The sequence below is a fragment of the Echinops telfairi genome, unplaced genomic scaffold, assembly GCF_000313985.2.
Source record: "Echinops telfairi isolate 266 unplaced genomic scaffold, ASM31398v2 ScPeMD7_7461;HRSCAF=8499, whole genome shotgun sequence".
Taxonomy (NCBI): domain Eukaryota; kingdom Metazoa; phylum Chordata; class Mammalia; order Afrosoricida; family Tenrecidae; genus Echinops; species Echinops telfairi.
Window position 1 is genome coordinate 4,825,047 of NW_022111361.1, and position 16,749 is coordinate 4,841,795.

Sequence of the window (16,749 nt, forward strand, 5' to 3'; positions counted from 1 at the left end):
CAGGGTGCTAAAGGTGTAGCTCCACTCACTGGCATCATTTCTATTGTCGTCTTTGTTCCTCTAAGCAGCGGTTCTCACCTGTGGGTTGTGACCCCTTTCAGAGGGGTCGCCCAATTCATCACAATAGCAAACTTAGTGATGAAGTAGGAATGAAAATAATGTGATGGTGGGAGGTCACCACCACATGAGGAACTGTACGAAAGGGTCACGGCATGAGGAAGGTGGAGAACCACTGCTCTAAAGGTAAGAAGGGCAGTCAGCTTCCTCCTCCCAGCCCCCCATCTCCCCCAGCTGCATTTTAGACTCTCACTGTCGCTGCTTCCAAGCAATTTCATTACGGTGTGCCTCAGGGTCATTTCCTTCCTATTCTTTGGTCTTGAATTTCGCTGAGCTGCTTCTACCTGTGGATTTACCGTTTCTATCAAATTTGGGGACAGAATGTCTATGATTTCTTTAAACATTCTTTCTTCCCATCCCACCCCCTTTTTAAGAAACAACAATTACATAGATGTTAGGATAATTTAATGTATCTCAAAGTTCACTGAGACTCTACTCACCTTTTAAAAAATCTCTTCTCTCAAAATACTTTGTTTATCATTCTTTTTTTTTTAATCATTGTCTTGGGGGCTCAGACAACTCTGATCATCATCCATCCATCCATGGTGTCAAGCGCATTTGTACATTTGTTGCCATCCTCATTCTCAAAACATTTGCTTTCTACTTGAGCCCTTGGTATCAGCTTGTCATTTTTATCATTCTCCTTGGTCTACCTGTTCCCTGTTAATCCAGGTCCGTGTATTTTTCATCTAAGATGCTGGTTTCCATTTCTAGAAATCTGACGAGTGTTTTTTTTAATCTCCCACGTCTTAACTTGCTTTCTGAACATCTGGAATAGCTGTTTAATGTCCTTGCCTGCTAACCCTATCATCTGTGTCAGTTCTGTGCCCGTTTTGATTTACTAATTGAAGGGTCTCCTCGTTTTGGTTTGTATTTTCCCACTTCTGACATGGCCGTTCACATTTGAATAGATGCCAGGCATGGTTATCTTCACCGTTTGGCATTGAATGCTTTTTATTCTTAAAATGTGTTCCATTGTGGGACTAAACTTGGAAAACAAACAAAGAAACTCCCCACCACCGAGTCAATGCTGACTCACAGCAGCCTCTGGTGGATTCCGAGACTGTAGCTGTTTAGAGGAGTAGAAAGCCCAGTTTTTCTCCCGAGGAGCTGCTGGTGGGTTTGAACTACCAGAGATGTGGAGTGCAGCCTAATGCATAACCACCATGCCGCCAGTCCACGGTTAAGGTATTTGGAAACAGATCCTTTCAGAGTTTTCTTTCGCAGTTCATTAGGTGGTACCACAGCAGTGCTCTAGCGGTGGCTACTTAGTCCACACTACTGAGGCAGAATCTCTGTGCACTCAGCTCTAGGCCTGTATAGCTTGAGGTTTCTCAGTGTGATTCATGGAAACAGGTGCTCTTCCAGCACTGTTACCTTCCCATCCTCGTGGTCGGTGGTTCCCAACCTTCCTCATGCCGCGACCCTTCATACAGTTCCTCATGTGGTGGTGACCCCCAACCATAACATTATGTTAATTGCTACTTCACCACTGTCATTTTGCTACTATGATGAATCGGGTGACCCCTGTGAAAGGGTCCTTTGACCCCAAAGGGGTCGCGACCCACAGGTTGAGAACCGCTGAGCTAGAGGCCCATGAGGTCTGTATCTGTTAGCTCGTCTTATATGCCAAGAGGAGCCAAGAGTCTTGGCGGTCCTTTGCTAACCTTGAGTGGTTCTCTCTGCATACATGGCCAGTTAAATGCTGGAGGGGGACCCTCTACAGGGCACCTGCGTTCTCTCTGCAGCACCCTCTCCTCTCCTCTCTGTTACACGAGATTGCAAACTCCAGCTACCGCTGTCTGCAGAGGCTCTCCAAGTTAGCTTCTAAATCCAGGAGCCCAGCAGACTTTGCACCCTCACCTGGAAGCTCTCCAAAGTCAGCCAGCTGGGGCCATCCTGAGGCTTATTTCCTTTGTCGCCTGACTCTCAGTGTTCATGGCACTCGCTAAGTAGGTAACCTCCCCACCCCTTTTTTGGGTTTGTCTTTAACTTTTCTAAGACAGAAACACGACTCTCATCTTTTACCAGGGAAAAGCCCCATCACTTATTTTGAAAAATATTTCAGGAAAAAAATCCTGTGTGTATAAAGCACCAGGCATAATAATTTCTATCGATTTCATGTCAAATGCATGTCAAGCGGAGGAACAATTGTGGGGAGGGCGTGGGGCATGGTGGGGTTTCGTTCTTGTACACAGGGTCGCTAGGAGTCAGAACAGCCCGACTCGATGGCCCCTAATGGCAATGGCAACAACAATGACAACAGCATGCCTATTAATTTACGTCATGTCACATAAAAAAGAGTTGATTCCTAACTAGGTACGTATGCCAGTCAGATGACGGAGCAGGCTGAAGCTTTGAGGCTGAATGGGAGTCGTGTTTGCCCAGATGCAGAATCCCAGCCATCCTGGAATTCCAGGAATTCGACCCTGGATTCCACAGACCTCAACCTTAAATCACACCTTCTAGACCCACTCCCCTTTGTGTCCAGCTTCCCTGTCAGGATGAGCAGGGCCTAGGAAGTTGACTGTTGTAGAACTTGGGACCTGAATGTCATGCTGTCTGCCGTCCCAGTCCCACAACAAGGCCCCAAGTATCAGAACTGCGCCTTCATTTAAAATATGTTGTCAAAAATAGCAAATTACGCCACATTTACATATAATTTCTTAACATAGTCTCCATCAAATGGTATACAGTCTACAAAAAGTCTAATTCAAGCACCGTTTGGAATGAACAAACTTTTATGTGTGTCAATCCTCTGCGATGAATCCTTTCAGTAGAATCTGGTATGTGACACACATACTTTTAAAATCAAGTTTATTGTTTAAAATACTTTGTTTTATATAAAAAGGTGGGGATACAAAGAGTTTCAAAAGACCTTGTTTCTTTGCCCCTATTCCTAGCATTTTACATTTGTATGGTAATTAATTCTAATGAATGAAGCAATACTAATATAGTACCATCAACGAACGTGCATAGCCTACTCAGATTTCCTCAGTTTTAACCCAAAGTCCTTTCCATTCCAGAATCCTACCCAGGCTCTCAAGTTGCATTCAGTCTCTCTGTTTCCTAAGGCTCCTCTTGGCTCTGATGGGTTCTCAGATTTTCCGTATTTGGGATGACTGTGGCAGTCTTGAGGCACCGCTAAAAGGGCATTTGTCTGTTTTTTATCATTAAGGGTCTTTGGGAAAAATAGCCCGGCTAAAATGCTATTTTCATCTACTACGTCAACAGTGCACATGATGATCCCTGTTGGTCACCTTGATCCGACAGTCAGGGTTTCCATGGGAAACCTACGTGTGCTTCTCCATTCCCACACGGCACTCGAACGGCTGGAGATGGGCAAGAAGTCACTGTGCAATTCACAAAGCTCCAGTCTCCTTTCCGGGGAGGTAGAGTATCGATGTTATAAAATTATTCAGAGTTCTCTGGCATTGGGGGAGTGGCCTTTTCTTCCCTATTGTTTATGCGATCATTTATTTATATCAGCATGGACTCTTGGGTATTTTTTGTTTGTTTTACTGTGTTATCATCTAGCATTATTTGTTTCTCAAAATGATTGTAGCTTGACTGTCAGAACATTGTAAAGCATTTATAGATTTTCAAACGACTGTAAGAACTTCAAAATGACTAGCACCTCCAGTGGCTGTGACTCCTTCAGGCTCAGCCAGGTTCCTAGGGAAACGCTTTCTCTTCAGGTCACGGATGGAGCGGCATTCAGCTGGTCTGTAAGAACTCATCTGATGGGCAGTGAAGGCCAGGGGGAAAGAAGACTGGGGAAGGACCCGCTGTGCCGTAAAATACTTTAAGCAACCAGGGGAAGAGAAAGAACCGTCCAGCTGGTCCCAGCCCAACTGTGAGCAAAACTGAAACTATTTCAACAGGGAAGAAAACCATGCAAAAGAAAGATACACTGGGGAAAAAATCCAAACCTTTTAAAGCAAATCTATAGATGGCTTCACACGCTTTAGCCAAAATCTCTTCCTCTGGAGACTTAAGCATTAACACCACGGTCGCTGCTTTTTTGCTTTCAATTGTTAATGGGTCGAACTGAAATGCAAAGAGAAAAAGAGGCAGTTCACATGTGAGCTTTAAAAATCCCATTAAAAACCGGTGTCTCTACACTGAAAGAGCAGGTAATCTTACAAAGAAGATGTGGTCAAGGCCTGCTAAGAGCATGTAAAACTTGCTCTTAAAACAACCACAGATTTTTTTAAAAAGCACACATCACTGATAGACAATTGTCAACACGCTTTCCACTAGAGCACCCTTTCAACACTCCTCCAACTATATCCCAGGCATTCCAAGGAATCCCAAGGAATTCCTAGGATATAGTGGAAAGAGCAAAGGTTTTTGGATCCAAGCAGACCTAGTCTCTCAATGTAGATATGGAGCGTCAAGCTCACTTTTTAAGCCCCTAGAAGTTTAATTTCACATCCTCACAATAGGGATAATAACACCAGTCTCAGAGCATTAAGGAGCAGAGTCGAGATCCTATGTGTCAAGCACTTAGCACATGGCCAAGGCCATGTGATGTTCATTCAACAACAAGTGGTGAGTCTTATGCAAGGACTCTTAAGTACTTGTACATACTGGGTGCCCTGGCAGCTTCTTAATGAGTGCCTACTTTCCAACCACTGGGAATTTTCTGGGGATGAAAGGGTTATATGTTAGAAATAGTTACAAGGCAGTATGAAGGCAGGTACAGCAAAGAGCCACACTAGATAGAATATGGAACGGGAGGAGCGGTGCTACAGCATCATCAGAAGACGAGAGAGTTGTCCTGCATTGTGCTGTGAGGCCTGGGGGATTGGAGTATAGCTAAACTATAAATACTAAAACCTATAACGTCGGAAACTTTCTTAGGGAAAGGAGAAAACAAACCATTACGCGATTCTTCCCTTTCCTGAGGCTGGTGGAGCAGGGAGTTCGGTCTATAGTAAGAGTAAAATAAGAACATCTATAATGTCACTGCGTCATCAGGTTCTTTGTGCCGCCCTTGGTGAGGGGAGTTGGATGATTTTGTGTCAACTCGACGCAGCAGGGTCTGGGAGTGGTGCCAAGCCTGTCAATCGAGTGGTCGTTGGACGACACCTCCTTAGGGATGTGGCCTTCTGTGTGACAGTGACAGACGACTCCGAGAACTGCCTCTCTCTCTGCCACTTCCCCTTCCTTCTGACTGCGAAGCTGTGTCTGCCTCCAAGGATGGCCCCACGTGGGGAACCAACCTTGAGCACCCTGGGCCCCTGCCCTGCTGCCGCTGACCTTTGGACCCACGTTACCCGATTCCCACCGGCCTGTGATCTTCTGCTTGCTTCGACAGCACCGGCCCGTGGCTATGTGAGTCTGAAAAGGGACTTGAGTTGGACGGCCCCCTTGATACATAATTACTTCCTTCTTGATAGAGAGTTCTTGCAGACACACGGAGGAGTGGCACTGGATTTGTTTCTCTGGGCAACCCGGCCTCACACACCCTTCCTACCGAACATCCAACTGTGACTGTGACGGTGAGAACACTTGGTGAGGTGGCCTGCTCCCATGAAGATGCTGGTCTTAGAAGTGCCCTGACCCAGCTCTACTCTCCTGAGGGTGCCCTGGTGGGACAGTGGGCTAGGCATTGAGCTGCTAACTGCGAGGTCAACGGTTCAAACCCACCCGTCACTCCACAGGAGACAGATGAGGTAGCATGCTGCCTGCTCCAGTAAAGGCTTGCACCCTCGGAAACCCCCCGGGGCAGGTCTGCTCTGTCCTACAGGGACAGAGGCGGGGCTGACTCCGTGGCAGTGAGCTTGGTTCTGCTTTGGGGAAGGCATAGAGAGCTCGATTACTCTGCATGAGGAAACAACTTATTTCAAGTCTCTCTATCCCTCAGCACAGCCGCCCTCACTGTATTTCTTCATTGCTCTAATCACCAGCTGATTTCGCTTGTTACCTGGCCGGGCGGGATATGCCACCCTCGCCACAGGACGATGACGCTGCTCAGAGGGGCAGAGTGCCTCGGCATCCACGGAGGCAAAGGCCACAGGGAATGCCGTCTAGCCTTTCCTCGGTGGCTTAAAAGCTCACTGCAGCCTTCTGCCAAGGCCCTCAGTATTCCTGAGACAACAGGGGCGTGGGCCATGTGGAGCTTGCTGCGGGAGTCCAAACTGTGAGCGCTCCCATGCGAAGTGCTCCTAGAGGAGGAGAAAGACCCACGTTGGGGCAGAGGGTGGGGAAGGCTGGCATGACGTTTGTCTCTGCCCCCGAGCCCACAGCGCGGGAGTCCTTTCTCCTTGGGGAAAGCTGAGACTAAAATGACAGCCATAACTAAAGACCACCTGATGAAATACATCATACTGTCCTATAATCACATCTCTCATCTGCCTACCTTCCTCCCTGGGGCAGTCACAGCCACCAGCAAGCTTACTGGGAAATTACAGTTCCACGCTCTGTACAAAGAAATAGATGAAACAAAATGGTTGCCAAAATAGGAGAGAAAGGGGAAGCATTTTTGGCTATGCTTTGACTTCGAAGTCCCAGTGTTTAGAGCGCGCACCGGCTGTAAGGGAAAGAGGGCCTGCACTGGTGTTGTCCAGCAGAATTTTCCATCAGGATAAAAGTATTCTGCAATCCCCTCTGGCCAACATGCCTCCACCGTCGACATATTGATTCCACAGCACCTGAACTTGGAGTAGACCTGAACCACGAGGTTTCCAAGGCTGTCAATCTTGACAGGGGCAGATAGCCTCGTCTCGTCAAACCCCGTCTCGTCAAACCCTGAGCCTTTCAGGTGGCAAGGGAGCACTTAACCACTGCGCACTGAGGGCTCCTGTAAGGCCACGGAGGAGCTGGACTTTTAAAATTAGATTTCAATTCAAAATGTGGATCGCCACCTTGGCCTAGCATCTAATACGCCTGTACAGCACAGATCTAACAGTCTGTCATTGAACTCGGGGGATGGGGGGGGGTTGGGAGGGTGGGGGGGGGAGCTAGATCGTCGCTGGAGCGGGATTGGGAAGGAGTGGCTGGCTGCCCAGCGTGCATGCAGACTCATCGTGACCCCACGTGACAGCGCAGAACCGCGCACAGCGTTGGGCAGTCCGTTGTCCTTCCAGGAAGAGTGCCAGACTTGATCTCCCTTCAAGCCACTGGTGAGTCCGAACTTCCACCTCTGCCTAACAGCTGAGTGCTTAACCATAGCACCCCCAGGGCTTCTTGCGGGAGTCCATGAGTGCTCATCAAGGGGTTTCATGAGTTTTTAAACTTAGAATGTGGTTGCCTACCAGGGGTTCCAAATCATAAGAATCTAACGGCAGAAGGACCCCGGAGACGGAGGAAATAGGAGGAAAGAGATTGCACTCCTGTGATATGAACCCACCGTGGAGACCAGTCAGAGTGACCGCACAGGACAGAACGGCCCCTTACGGGGGGACACGGACAGTTTATCTTTCTCCCTCGGAAGCGCTGGTGGTTTCGAACTGCTGCTTTTGCTGTTAACAGCCTAACACCTAACCCACTGTGCCACCAAGGCTTCATGGAAAAAGGCATAGCTGTCAGTCAAACTCTCATAAGTCAAGGTTCATGGCTACAGTGGTCTTGACGTTACCTGAGAGCCTGAATCAAAGTGGTGACATTGTAGAGCAGAGGGCGTAACTTGCACAGTTATTTATACTCATTTATGTATTCATTGATGAGAATTAATTATGAGAATTATAAATAATGAGAATATTGAGAAACAAAACGAGGATTTTGTGGTTGTTGTTTTAATCACACCAAGAAACACTTTTCTTGATGCCCCCCCCCCCCATTCCTCATTTAAACTAGCAGGTGAAAGACAAATAAAAGCGAAATTCTTTGGAAATAATGTTATTAGGAAATACTGTAAGATTAAAATGACCATTAGTTGACACACACACAAAGTTTGCTTTCTTAAGGACTTAAGTGCCCCTGGTGTAAGTCTCGTTTCCTCCTTTTAATTTGTACAACAAACCTTTCATAGACTTTGAAAATGCATTCTTCAGAACAATTTCCAAGTTAATAACGCTAAATCATAATATCTTGAAGTATTAGAATTTACTAGATATAAGAGGGTGAATGTCTTAATACTTCTCTGTTGGTTTGTATTGAAGCAAAAGTCAGAACAGAGTAAGAGCAGAAGAATCTCTGGGAAAATACAGAGGGAGACAGAGCTCAAGAGTCAGGGACCACTGGTCTCGACTACTCATATTTTGGCTGTTGTGAACTGAAGAAGCCAGAGCTAGGACTGGGATTTTCTCTTAAGCCCTTAATCCACCACACACACACACACACACAAACACACACACACAAGAATTAGAACAAAGGATAGCAAACCTTTATTAAATGACAAGATGTGCATTACACCAAGAAATAACAGTCCTCTCATTTATGATGTAGCGGATACCCACTGGACTGCTAACTGCGGGGTCAGCAGTTCGAAACCACAAGCTGCCCTGGGAGAGAAAGCCCAGGCCCCTTACTTCCATAAAGGCTCACAGTCTTGGAAACCTGCATGGGAAGTTCTAACCTGCCCCATAGGGTCCCTATCAGTCAGAACCGAGTGGAAGGCAGTGAGATTTCTTTTTCTGGTTTTTAATTTACCATATCTTATGCAAGTAAGGTACACATTATATGTTTTCTCGGAGACTGAGCAACCCCCTCCTATGTGCACAAAATGCATTGTATGCATGTACTTGTCATTTATGCCAGCAGGTTAGATGGCCGAAATGTGGTGGTTTTCATTAAAATGCGCTTGCCTCCCGGTTCATCAACTCACTGTCTGCTAATATGATGCCAGTCGTGTGATACGGCAGCATAGAGGGAGGGCAAGGCAAACCTAGGGAGCAGTGAAACATTGGATTCTAGAACAGCGGTTCTCAACCTGGGGGCCCCCCCTTTGGGGGCTGAGCAACCCTTTCACAGGGGTCACCTAAGACCATCAGAAAACACCTTTTTCTGATGGTCTTAGGAACCGAGACACTGCTCCTCTATCCATCTCCGGGTAGTTCCACCCACAGGCAGATAGGTTGATCTGGTGAGAAAGAAGCTATCTCAACCTTCAGACGGATGGCCTTTTACGCATACTGCCGCAAAATGTTATTATATTAAGACTGTAACCCATGCTACACTACGCTTCCAGACAAATTTTCATTTATTTGTCATTATAAATAAATAGTTCACAATATATAATTACATATTGTTTTGTGATGAATCACTATGCTTTCATGATGTTCAATTTGTAACAATGAAAATACATCCTGCCTATCAGATATTTACATGACAATTCATCACAGTAGCAAAATGACAGTGATGAAGTAGCAACAAAAATAATGTTATGGTTGGGGGTCACCACCACATGAGGAACTGTATTAGGAAGGTTGAGAACCACTGCTCTAGAACATTTCGGAGTATGTTCAAAGGACAGTGGCTAAACTAATGGTGATCCAAACAGTTAACTTCTTTGTGTCTAAGACCAGAGAATCACCATAACAGATCTTCTTGACCGAGTGGTAACAATGTATCAGGCACAGAGGACTTAGAAACATGATTTCCTTTAACTTCCTCCCATGGCCAAATCCGTTGCTCTGAAGTCGATTGTGACTCAGGCTGACCCTGTCTGTGCCAGAGTAGAACTGTGGCCCCTAAGGTTTTCAGTGGCTGGTTTTCAGTGGTGGATCACCAGGCCTTTCTTCCAAGGCACCTTGGGTCGGCTGGGCCCTCCGTCCTCTTGGTTAACATTAATGGTGCGCACCACCCGGAACTTAAGAGACAGCAACCTAAATGAATCGACTACTACAATTCCCATGTAAGACGTCAAGAGACACTGAAAGACTTGGCAAATTTTGGCAACTTGGCCAAAATAATACAGTTTGTGAAATAAATTCAGAGCTGAAATCAAGGTTACATTCTTGCCACCAGTCTCCAAAGCCCCGAAGGAGAGTCCTGTATTAAGCTCCTTCAGACTGTGAAATCTGGTACATCAATAACGGTAATCATTCCTTTCTACTCTCATTTTTCTTGCCGGGGAAAAAAAAAATTCATGTACCATCTGTTTTAAAAATAAGTTCCAAAACAAACAAACAAAAAATGTTTCAGAGCACCTGACATTCATAAATGCCTTAGCATTTGGAGAGAGAAATATGACGTTGCTTCACAGGGAGACGCTTGGGCGGTGAGGTGGGTAAGATGCATTTCTGAAGTACCGTATATGCTCGTGCATACACCAAGTTTTCAGCACATCTTTAATGCAGTTTGTGTGGCAAAAATTAGGTGCCTCGGCTGATATTCAAGTCAGCTTATAAACGAGTATATACGGTATTTGGGTTATTAAAAAAGATGACCAACCCAGACATCTGTCTCTACAGAAGTGGAGTGTAAGACTTCTGATACTCAAGTGGTACTGGCTAGAATTCAGCAAAAGAACCCCAAACCCTGCTGGTCAAAAGAACCCCAAGCCCTGATGGTCTAAATGCCCAGACTCCTCTGCAGACCATGACATATCCAATAGCAACAGCAAAGCAAAAGCTCAGTGATCTTTGAGAACGCCCATGGAGAGTTACCATTAGTGAGAGATGGGCAAATGCAAAGTAATTTAGGGAACAAACCAAAAGTACTTATTAACTAACCGGGCTTATAAACACAGCATCCACATACCGGAAAAGCTCATAATTGCTCTCTAATTGTGGTAATCATGTTAAGACAATGCTGTAAATGTTTGTTTACATAATGTTAGATTTCTCTGACTAATCTTATCATTCGTCAGACTTTGGACTTCTGCCACCATGTCTTCATGTACATTCTGGTACGTGCCAAACTGTTTTAACGGTTTATTTTAAAGACTGGTTATTACAGTGCTGCTGGTATTCCAATCAGAAACTTACCACATCCTTGGGAGGAGGTTCCGCTTCCTTCTTAATTTTCTTACCCATCCTGGGAAAGGACACAGGACACAGTTAGAGCGTGGTTACATACTGCACGTGTTCGAATCTCTTAGTTACCTGAGTCCTGAGGTGCAGGTTTCCATCTTCTTGAAACTTTTACTGATTCTAAAAGAAAACTCAGGCCAGGCAGAAATCACTACCTGTGTACAAATATGTTACCTATTTCTCTGGTTCAAATGGTAAAGGAACTTATTAAAAAGATTTTTGAAAATTGGTCCTGGTTCACAGTTTGGAAAAGATGTGTACATATTAATGGCGTAACTTTTACTCACATAATAAGAAACGGTCTGCTGAGCTTACAGCTCACGTAGGTAGGGCTTAGGAGCTAAGAGCAAGTGAGTGTTGCGATTTACAAGACTGAGAACCACAGAACGCAGAGATGTGTGTCTCTTTTTGTCGCATTGATGAGTCCCAAGCATCTAGAACAGTATCTGGTGCACAGAAGACCTATGATAGTCATAGAAATTATTAATTCCATTTTTCCTGGCCATACTGAATTTGAGGATGATCCTAATAATTTTCACTTGACATTTTTGCTAATTCTACAGATAACAAAAATGTCTCCAATATAATCCATAACTCAATAACAACAACAAAAATTTGGGGGGGGGGGGGGAGGGGGGCGGAATCTGGAGAGAGGTATTCTGGGATATAGGGGTTACTCCTGGCAGGACCCTTTTCCATCTGCCCTCTTATGCCCTGTTTGTGTGGAAAAGAATCAAGAGGCAAAGGAATGCTATTTACAGTTGACAGATACCACAAAGGAGCACTAAGGATTTTCTAAGATGTGGGTACCTGTTAGAATGACCCTAGAAATAGTCTTAGTTTTCTCCAGTGAGAGCTTATGGGGTTATCTCTGGCAGTAGAGCGATCCGAGGTGGTAAATTCTAATCCCAAGGGACTCGAGAAATCTGAGGAGGTTAAAAAAAAATCCTGGGAGAAAATCTGAATGTCGGAGTTTGTTCAAACTGCACATCCAGGCTTAAAAGCAGTCTCCGGCATTAGAGAGGCTGACCAGAATGAATCACATCTATTACAAAGGCACACGTCCAAAGAAACTCCTTGGATGGAGTTTACATCAAATGGTTTTTATTGATATTTAATTGACATATCACACACTTCAGTAGTTCATTTATATTAAAAAGAGTTGTACATTCACCACGACATCAATTCTAGAACTGATGGTCTTCCTTTCTGTACTTATATTTAGCTCCCCATTTCCCTCCAACCATGTGTGTGTGTGTGTGTGTGTGTCTGGTCCACTTCAGAGAAGTCGTTATCACATTATGATAGGGAACATTATCAATCATCCCCTGAGGCATAAGGTAATTCTATTGATAGTGTCATTAATTCATCCAATGATAGAGAATGTAACATGCTGTTAAAAGGAAATCATACAAGGATAGGCTGGCTCTGAACCCATGACATGAATCGTTCCCGGATTTTGAATTTGTCCAGATTAAACCCTTCAGTGACTGGGCAGTATTGACACTAACAATAGGGGTTGGTAATAAGGCAAAATTTCCAATGACATTTAGTCACCAAGGCCAAACCATTACTATCAGATTAATATGTGTCTTGGGAAAGGAAGGAGGGCATTAAGGAGTAAAAATATGTATGGTGGTCCCGAGCCACCTTTCAATAAGCACCCTCAAAGGATTCCACACCGAAGTCCCTCCAATTGCACAACTTTGGGGAGGTAGTCATCTGTCTCTTGTCACACTAGGGAGTTTCCATCTTAAGTCCAAGAACCACAGGTGAGTTTAAGGTAAAGACCAGGTCATGTCGTGGCGTCTCCACATCGAGTCCTTCTGGAATGGCCTATGAAGGATGTTGGGCACCTTAAAAGGACAGAGTCTAACGTCCCAGTAGTTTATAGCACATGGCCCGAGTCACAAAGGGGTGGACAGAAACTAGGTTAAAAGTCTAGTTAGGAACATTGTCCCCAGTTTAGTTTCCCTTTGGGTTCTGTTTACAACCCAATATATAAGTATTGTTAAGCACCTCCCTCCCCAACCTCCATGGGAGGTTGCTCCTCCCCATTTACCCATCAGCAGAAATATAAATGCCTTCTCCTAAACCCGCAAGGTCACCTCCCCTATCTTGACTTGACTCCCCTGGTAAAATTCTCTTGTCTATCTTCCAGAAGAGTCTTGGTTTGAGGTGACCTTAGGACAGCGTTGCATGGCAGCCAATGAAGCGTCTTCTCTCTTTCTCTACTTCCTGAGGGAGTGACCCCGCTGAGCTTATGTCTCCTCTGCTGAAGTCATTTTTTTTTTTTTAACATTTTATTAGGGGCTCATACAACTGTTATCCCAATCCATACACACATCAATTGGGTAAAGCGCATTTGTACATTGTTTCTCAAAACATTTTCTCTCCATTTAAACCCCCGACATTAGGTCCTCATTTTTCCCCTCCCTCCCCGCTCCCCCCTCCCCATGAGCCCTTGATAGTTTATAAATTGGTATTTTCTCATATCTTGCCCTGTCCGATGTCTCCCTTCATCCACCTCTCGGTTGTCTGTCCCCCAGGGAGGAGGTCACACACAGTTCCATGTGATCGGTTCCCTCTTTCCTACCCATTCTCCCTTTACCCTCCCCGTTTTGCCACTCACACCACTGGTCCTACAGGGCTCATCCATCCTGGATTCCCTGTATTTTCAGTGCCTATCTGTACCAGTGTACCTCCTCTGGTCTAGCCAGTCTTGCAAGATAGAATTCGAGTCATGGTAGTAGGAGCGGGGAGGAAACATTTAGGAACTAGAGGAAAGTTGTATTTCTCATCATTGTTACATCGCACCCTGACTGGCTCATCTCCTCCCGAGACCCCTCTGCAAGGGGATCTCCAGTGGCCTACTAATGGGCTTTGGATCTCCACTCCGCACTCCCCCCATCACTCACTATGGTAAGATTTTTTGTTCTGATGATGCCTTACACCTGATCCCTTCGACACCTCATGGTTGCATAGGTTGGTGTGCTTCTTCCATGTGGGCTTTGTTGCTTCTGAGCTTGATGGCCGCTTGCTTACCTTCAAGCCTTTAAGACCCCAGACGCTATACTCTTTGATAGCCGGGCACCATCTCTGCTGAAGTCATTTTTAAGATGTACATATAAGGGTGAAAAACACTTAAATTTTAAGATCTCTGAGGGCCTATAAAATTTGGGGGGGGGGTAGGCCAATAAGATTTTACTCGGTCATGCCCTACTTTATAATATATCCAGTATGTTAAATAGCTAAAATGAATCCACTTCCCCATTCAATATCATTTCCATCTTTAAAAGTTTTGAAACTTGCAAGTGAAATGATTCAGCGATTGGTTGCATCGCCAAAAAAATTCTTGCAAAATGAGAAAATTGTTTTCAAGGGCATTGACATTGTTAACATTTACAAAAAACATTTCATTTAATATTGATTTTCCTGTTTTCTTTTCATCCATTTCCCCGCTGCTTCTCATCTCCAACTTCTTTCAAAGATGCTTAAAAAGCTCACTGGGCCCAACCCTGTGCTTGTAATGCTCCAGGCAGACACGCGGAAACCATCTGTGCAAAGGAGAACCGGTCCTCTAATTAGGGCTCCGGGAGAAGAAAGTCCATTGTTCTTGGTAACCAATTGAGAGCTGTAGCAGCCTTTTAAAGAGAATTTCTTATGCGAGATATTCCAGAAGCTATTAAATTATACTTGTACAAAATTGTTTAAAGGCACCCGATTTTTGCTCAAGAACTTATTTTCCTGTTTCAAGGTAGTGTTTTTGAGCATTTGCATAAAGAGTGGTGCAGAAGCTCACAATGTTGCAAGGAATGGTAGAGCCAGACCTAGGCAATACTGTGAAACAGGAGGGTGTGTGCTTCTGTTACTTTACCAGGTATCACAGGTCATGGGCAGAGCATATAGAAGTGACCATGACCCGGGGGAAATAAGTCTCAGAGAAGACCTTCAGATGAAAAGCAACCAAGCAACCACAAACAGCTACAAAGAGAAGATTTCACTCAGAACCAACTTGATACAAGTTCGTTGTTGTTAGTTATTGGCAGGTGGGCCTCCGCCTCATGACAACCCCCAGGCCCAGCCAGAGAGCACCCGTGGGATCCGTACGTTTTTCCACTGGCTGCTTTTTCAGAAATCCATCACCAGGCTTTCCCCCGAGTCCGTGCCAGTCTGGAAACTCAACTAAAACCTGTTCATCACCCTATTGACACCACCAGTCGCTCCGTGCGTGACAGATGAAGCTTTTTAATCCCTGGAAAGTTACAGTCTCGGAGACCCACAGGGGCCGTTCACCCTGGCCTCTAGTGCCAGGGTCACTTGGAGTCAGAATTGATTCGATGGCGGTGAGTTTGAGTGTTTCAGTTAGTCCTACCCTTTCCCTCCAAAAAGCCTCAAGGCTTTGTGTTCTTAAATTATGAATGGGCAAGTTTCATGAGATTTGCCTCTTCTACCGCCTAGCTAGCCAATGATGCCCAAAGGATCAGCCTATTGTGTCCTCTAAAGTAATATTTTAAAATCCATGATTTATCTTAATGGTTGATCATTTGTCCTCAATGTTCCAGAATACAGGCCACGTTGCCATGAACATGATGGGCATCAAATCTCCATTCACATCTCTGCTGTTTTGTGAAGGTAAACCCTAAAGAGAAACCACTGGCTGAACTGGTATGAACTTTAAGGCACTGGATATGAACGCTTAAAAGAAGAAGAAAGGGCCTTTAAGCATATTCTTGATGATTGCTGAGAAACCACATCTTATTTTTCGGCACGATTTTCTGGTTATTCAAATTCGTCCTGTGGGACGAATTCAGCGTGGGAAGGTCGGAGAACGTTAGGCTCTCCAGTCCCCTCTTGGGGGATCCCTTTGATCACACTACAGGCCAGTACCTGGAATGTGCTCGAACCCCTCCCAATGCCCATGTGTCACTGTGGGGGCGGGGCAGGGCAGGGACTGCAAAACTCTTCCCAAAGTGCTCCCGCGGGGGCCCTGCTGTCCCCACGCGTGCCCTGCCTTCTCCTTCAGGTTTTGCCCGGACTCAACCCCGAGGGGGAAGCAGCGTAGCCGGGGGCAGGCCTTACCTGTCGGGGCTCCAGACGCCCTGCTCCCCGCACCGCTCCGCAGTCTACTGTTGGCCCTGGTTGCTAGGAGACGCCGGGCGCGCCCCCGCGCCGGTCACGGAGCGCGCGGCCCACCCGGTGCCCATTGGCCCGACTGGGTTGCTTTCTCTACAGGCTGGATCCGAACGCTTCTCCCGGTTGCCTGAGAGCTGCGCTTGGGGCAGCCCCGAAACCGAGACGCCTCCTACTTGTGCATCAGGGAACAGGGCAGCTGGGTCCCTGGTGTCTCAGTTACCAGCAGGATCACCCAGAGTGGACTGATTTCTACAGGGCTCTCCGTGGGAAGAATTGGTGTGATGATCTCTGACCCTGAAGCACCCTAGCGCTTGCAGCAGAATATCGACCCCCCGTGCCAGAAAAGGGCATGAAGCTTGGTTAAAGTGCAGGGTCAGCAGGAACAGAGGAAGACCTTGAGGTAGAGAGATTTCAATGCTCGTGCATTCTTGTTAGGATCACAGAGTTGCTCAACCACTATAGAAATCAATGTGGTACTTCCTTAATCAAATACAAATGCAAATACCTTTCGTGATCCTGCAATCTCTCCACTTGGTATATAACCAAAAGAAATAAAGAGCAGAACACAGACATA

The 16,749-nt window shown here is 45.7% G+C and overlaps 1 protein-coding gene across 1 annotated transcript in view; it reads right to left on the reverse strand.

Moving 5' to 3' along the window:
- The window catches only part of ARMC3 (armadillo repeat containing 3), a 119,803-nt gene extending 103,671 nt beyond the window's left edge, over nucleotides 1-16,132 (reverse strand). Inside the window, exons 1-3 of the mRNA XM_013006787.2 lie at nucleotides 16,122-16,132; nucleotides 10,995-11,043; nucleotides 4,050-4,167 (exon numbers count right to left, since the gene is read on the reverse strand). Coding sequence (XP_012862241.1) covers nucleotides 4,050-4,167; nucleotides 10,995-11,042 — 166 coding nt within the window. The 5' untranslated portion in view covers nucleotide 11,043; nucleotides 16,122-16,132. The remainder of the gene's footprint in view (nucleotides 1-4,049; nucleotides 4,168-10,994; nucleotides 11,044-16,121) is intronic.
- Nucleotides 16,133-16,749: the final 617 nt, after the last annotated feature.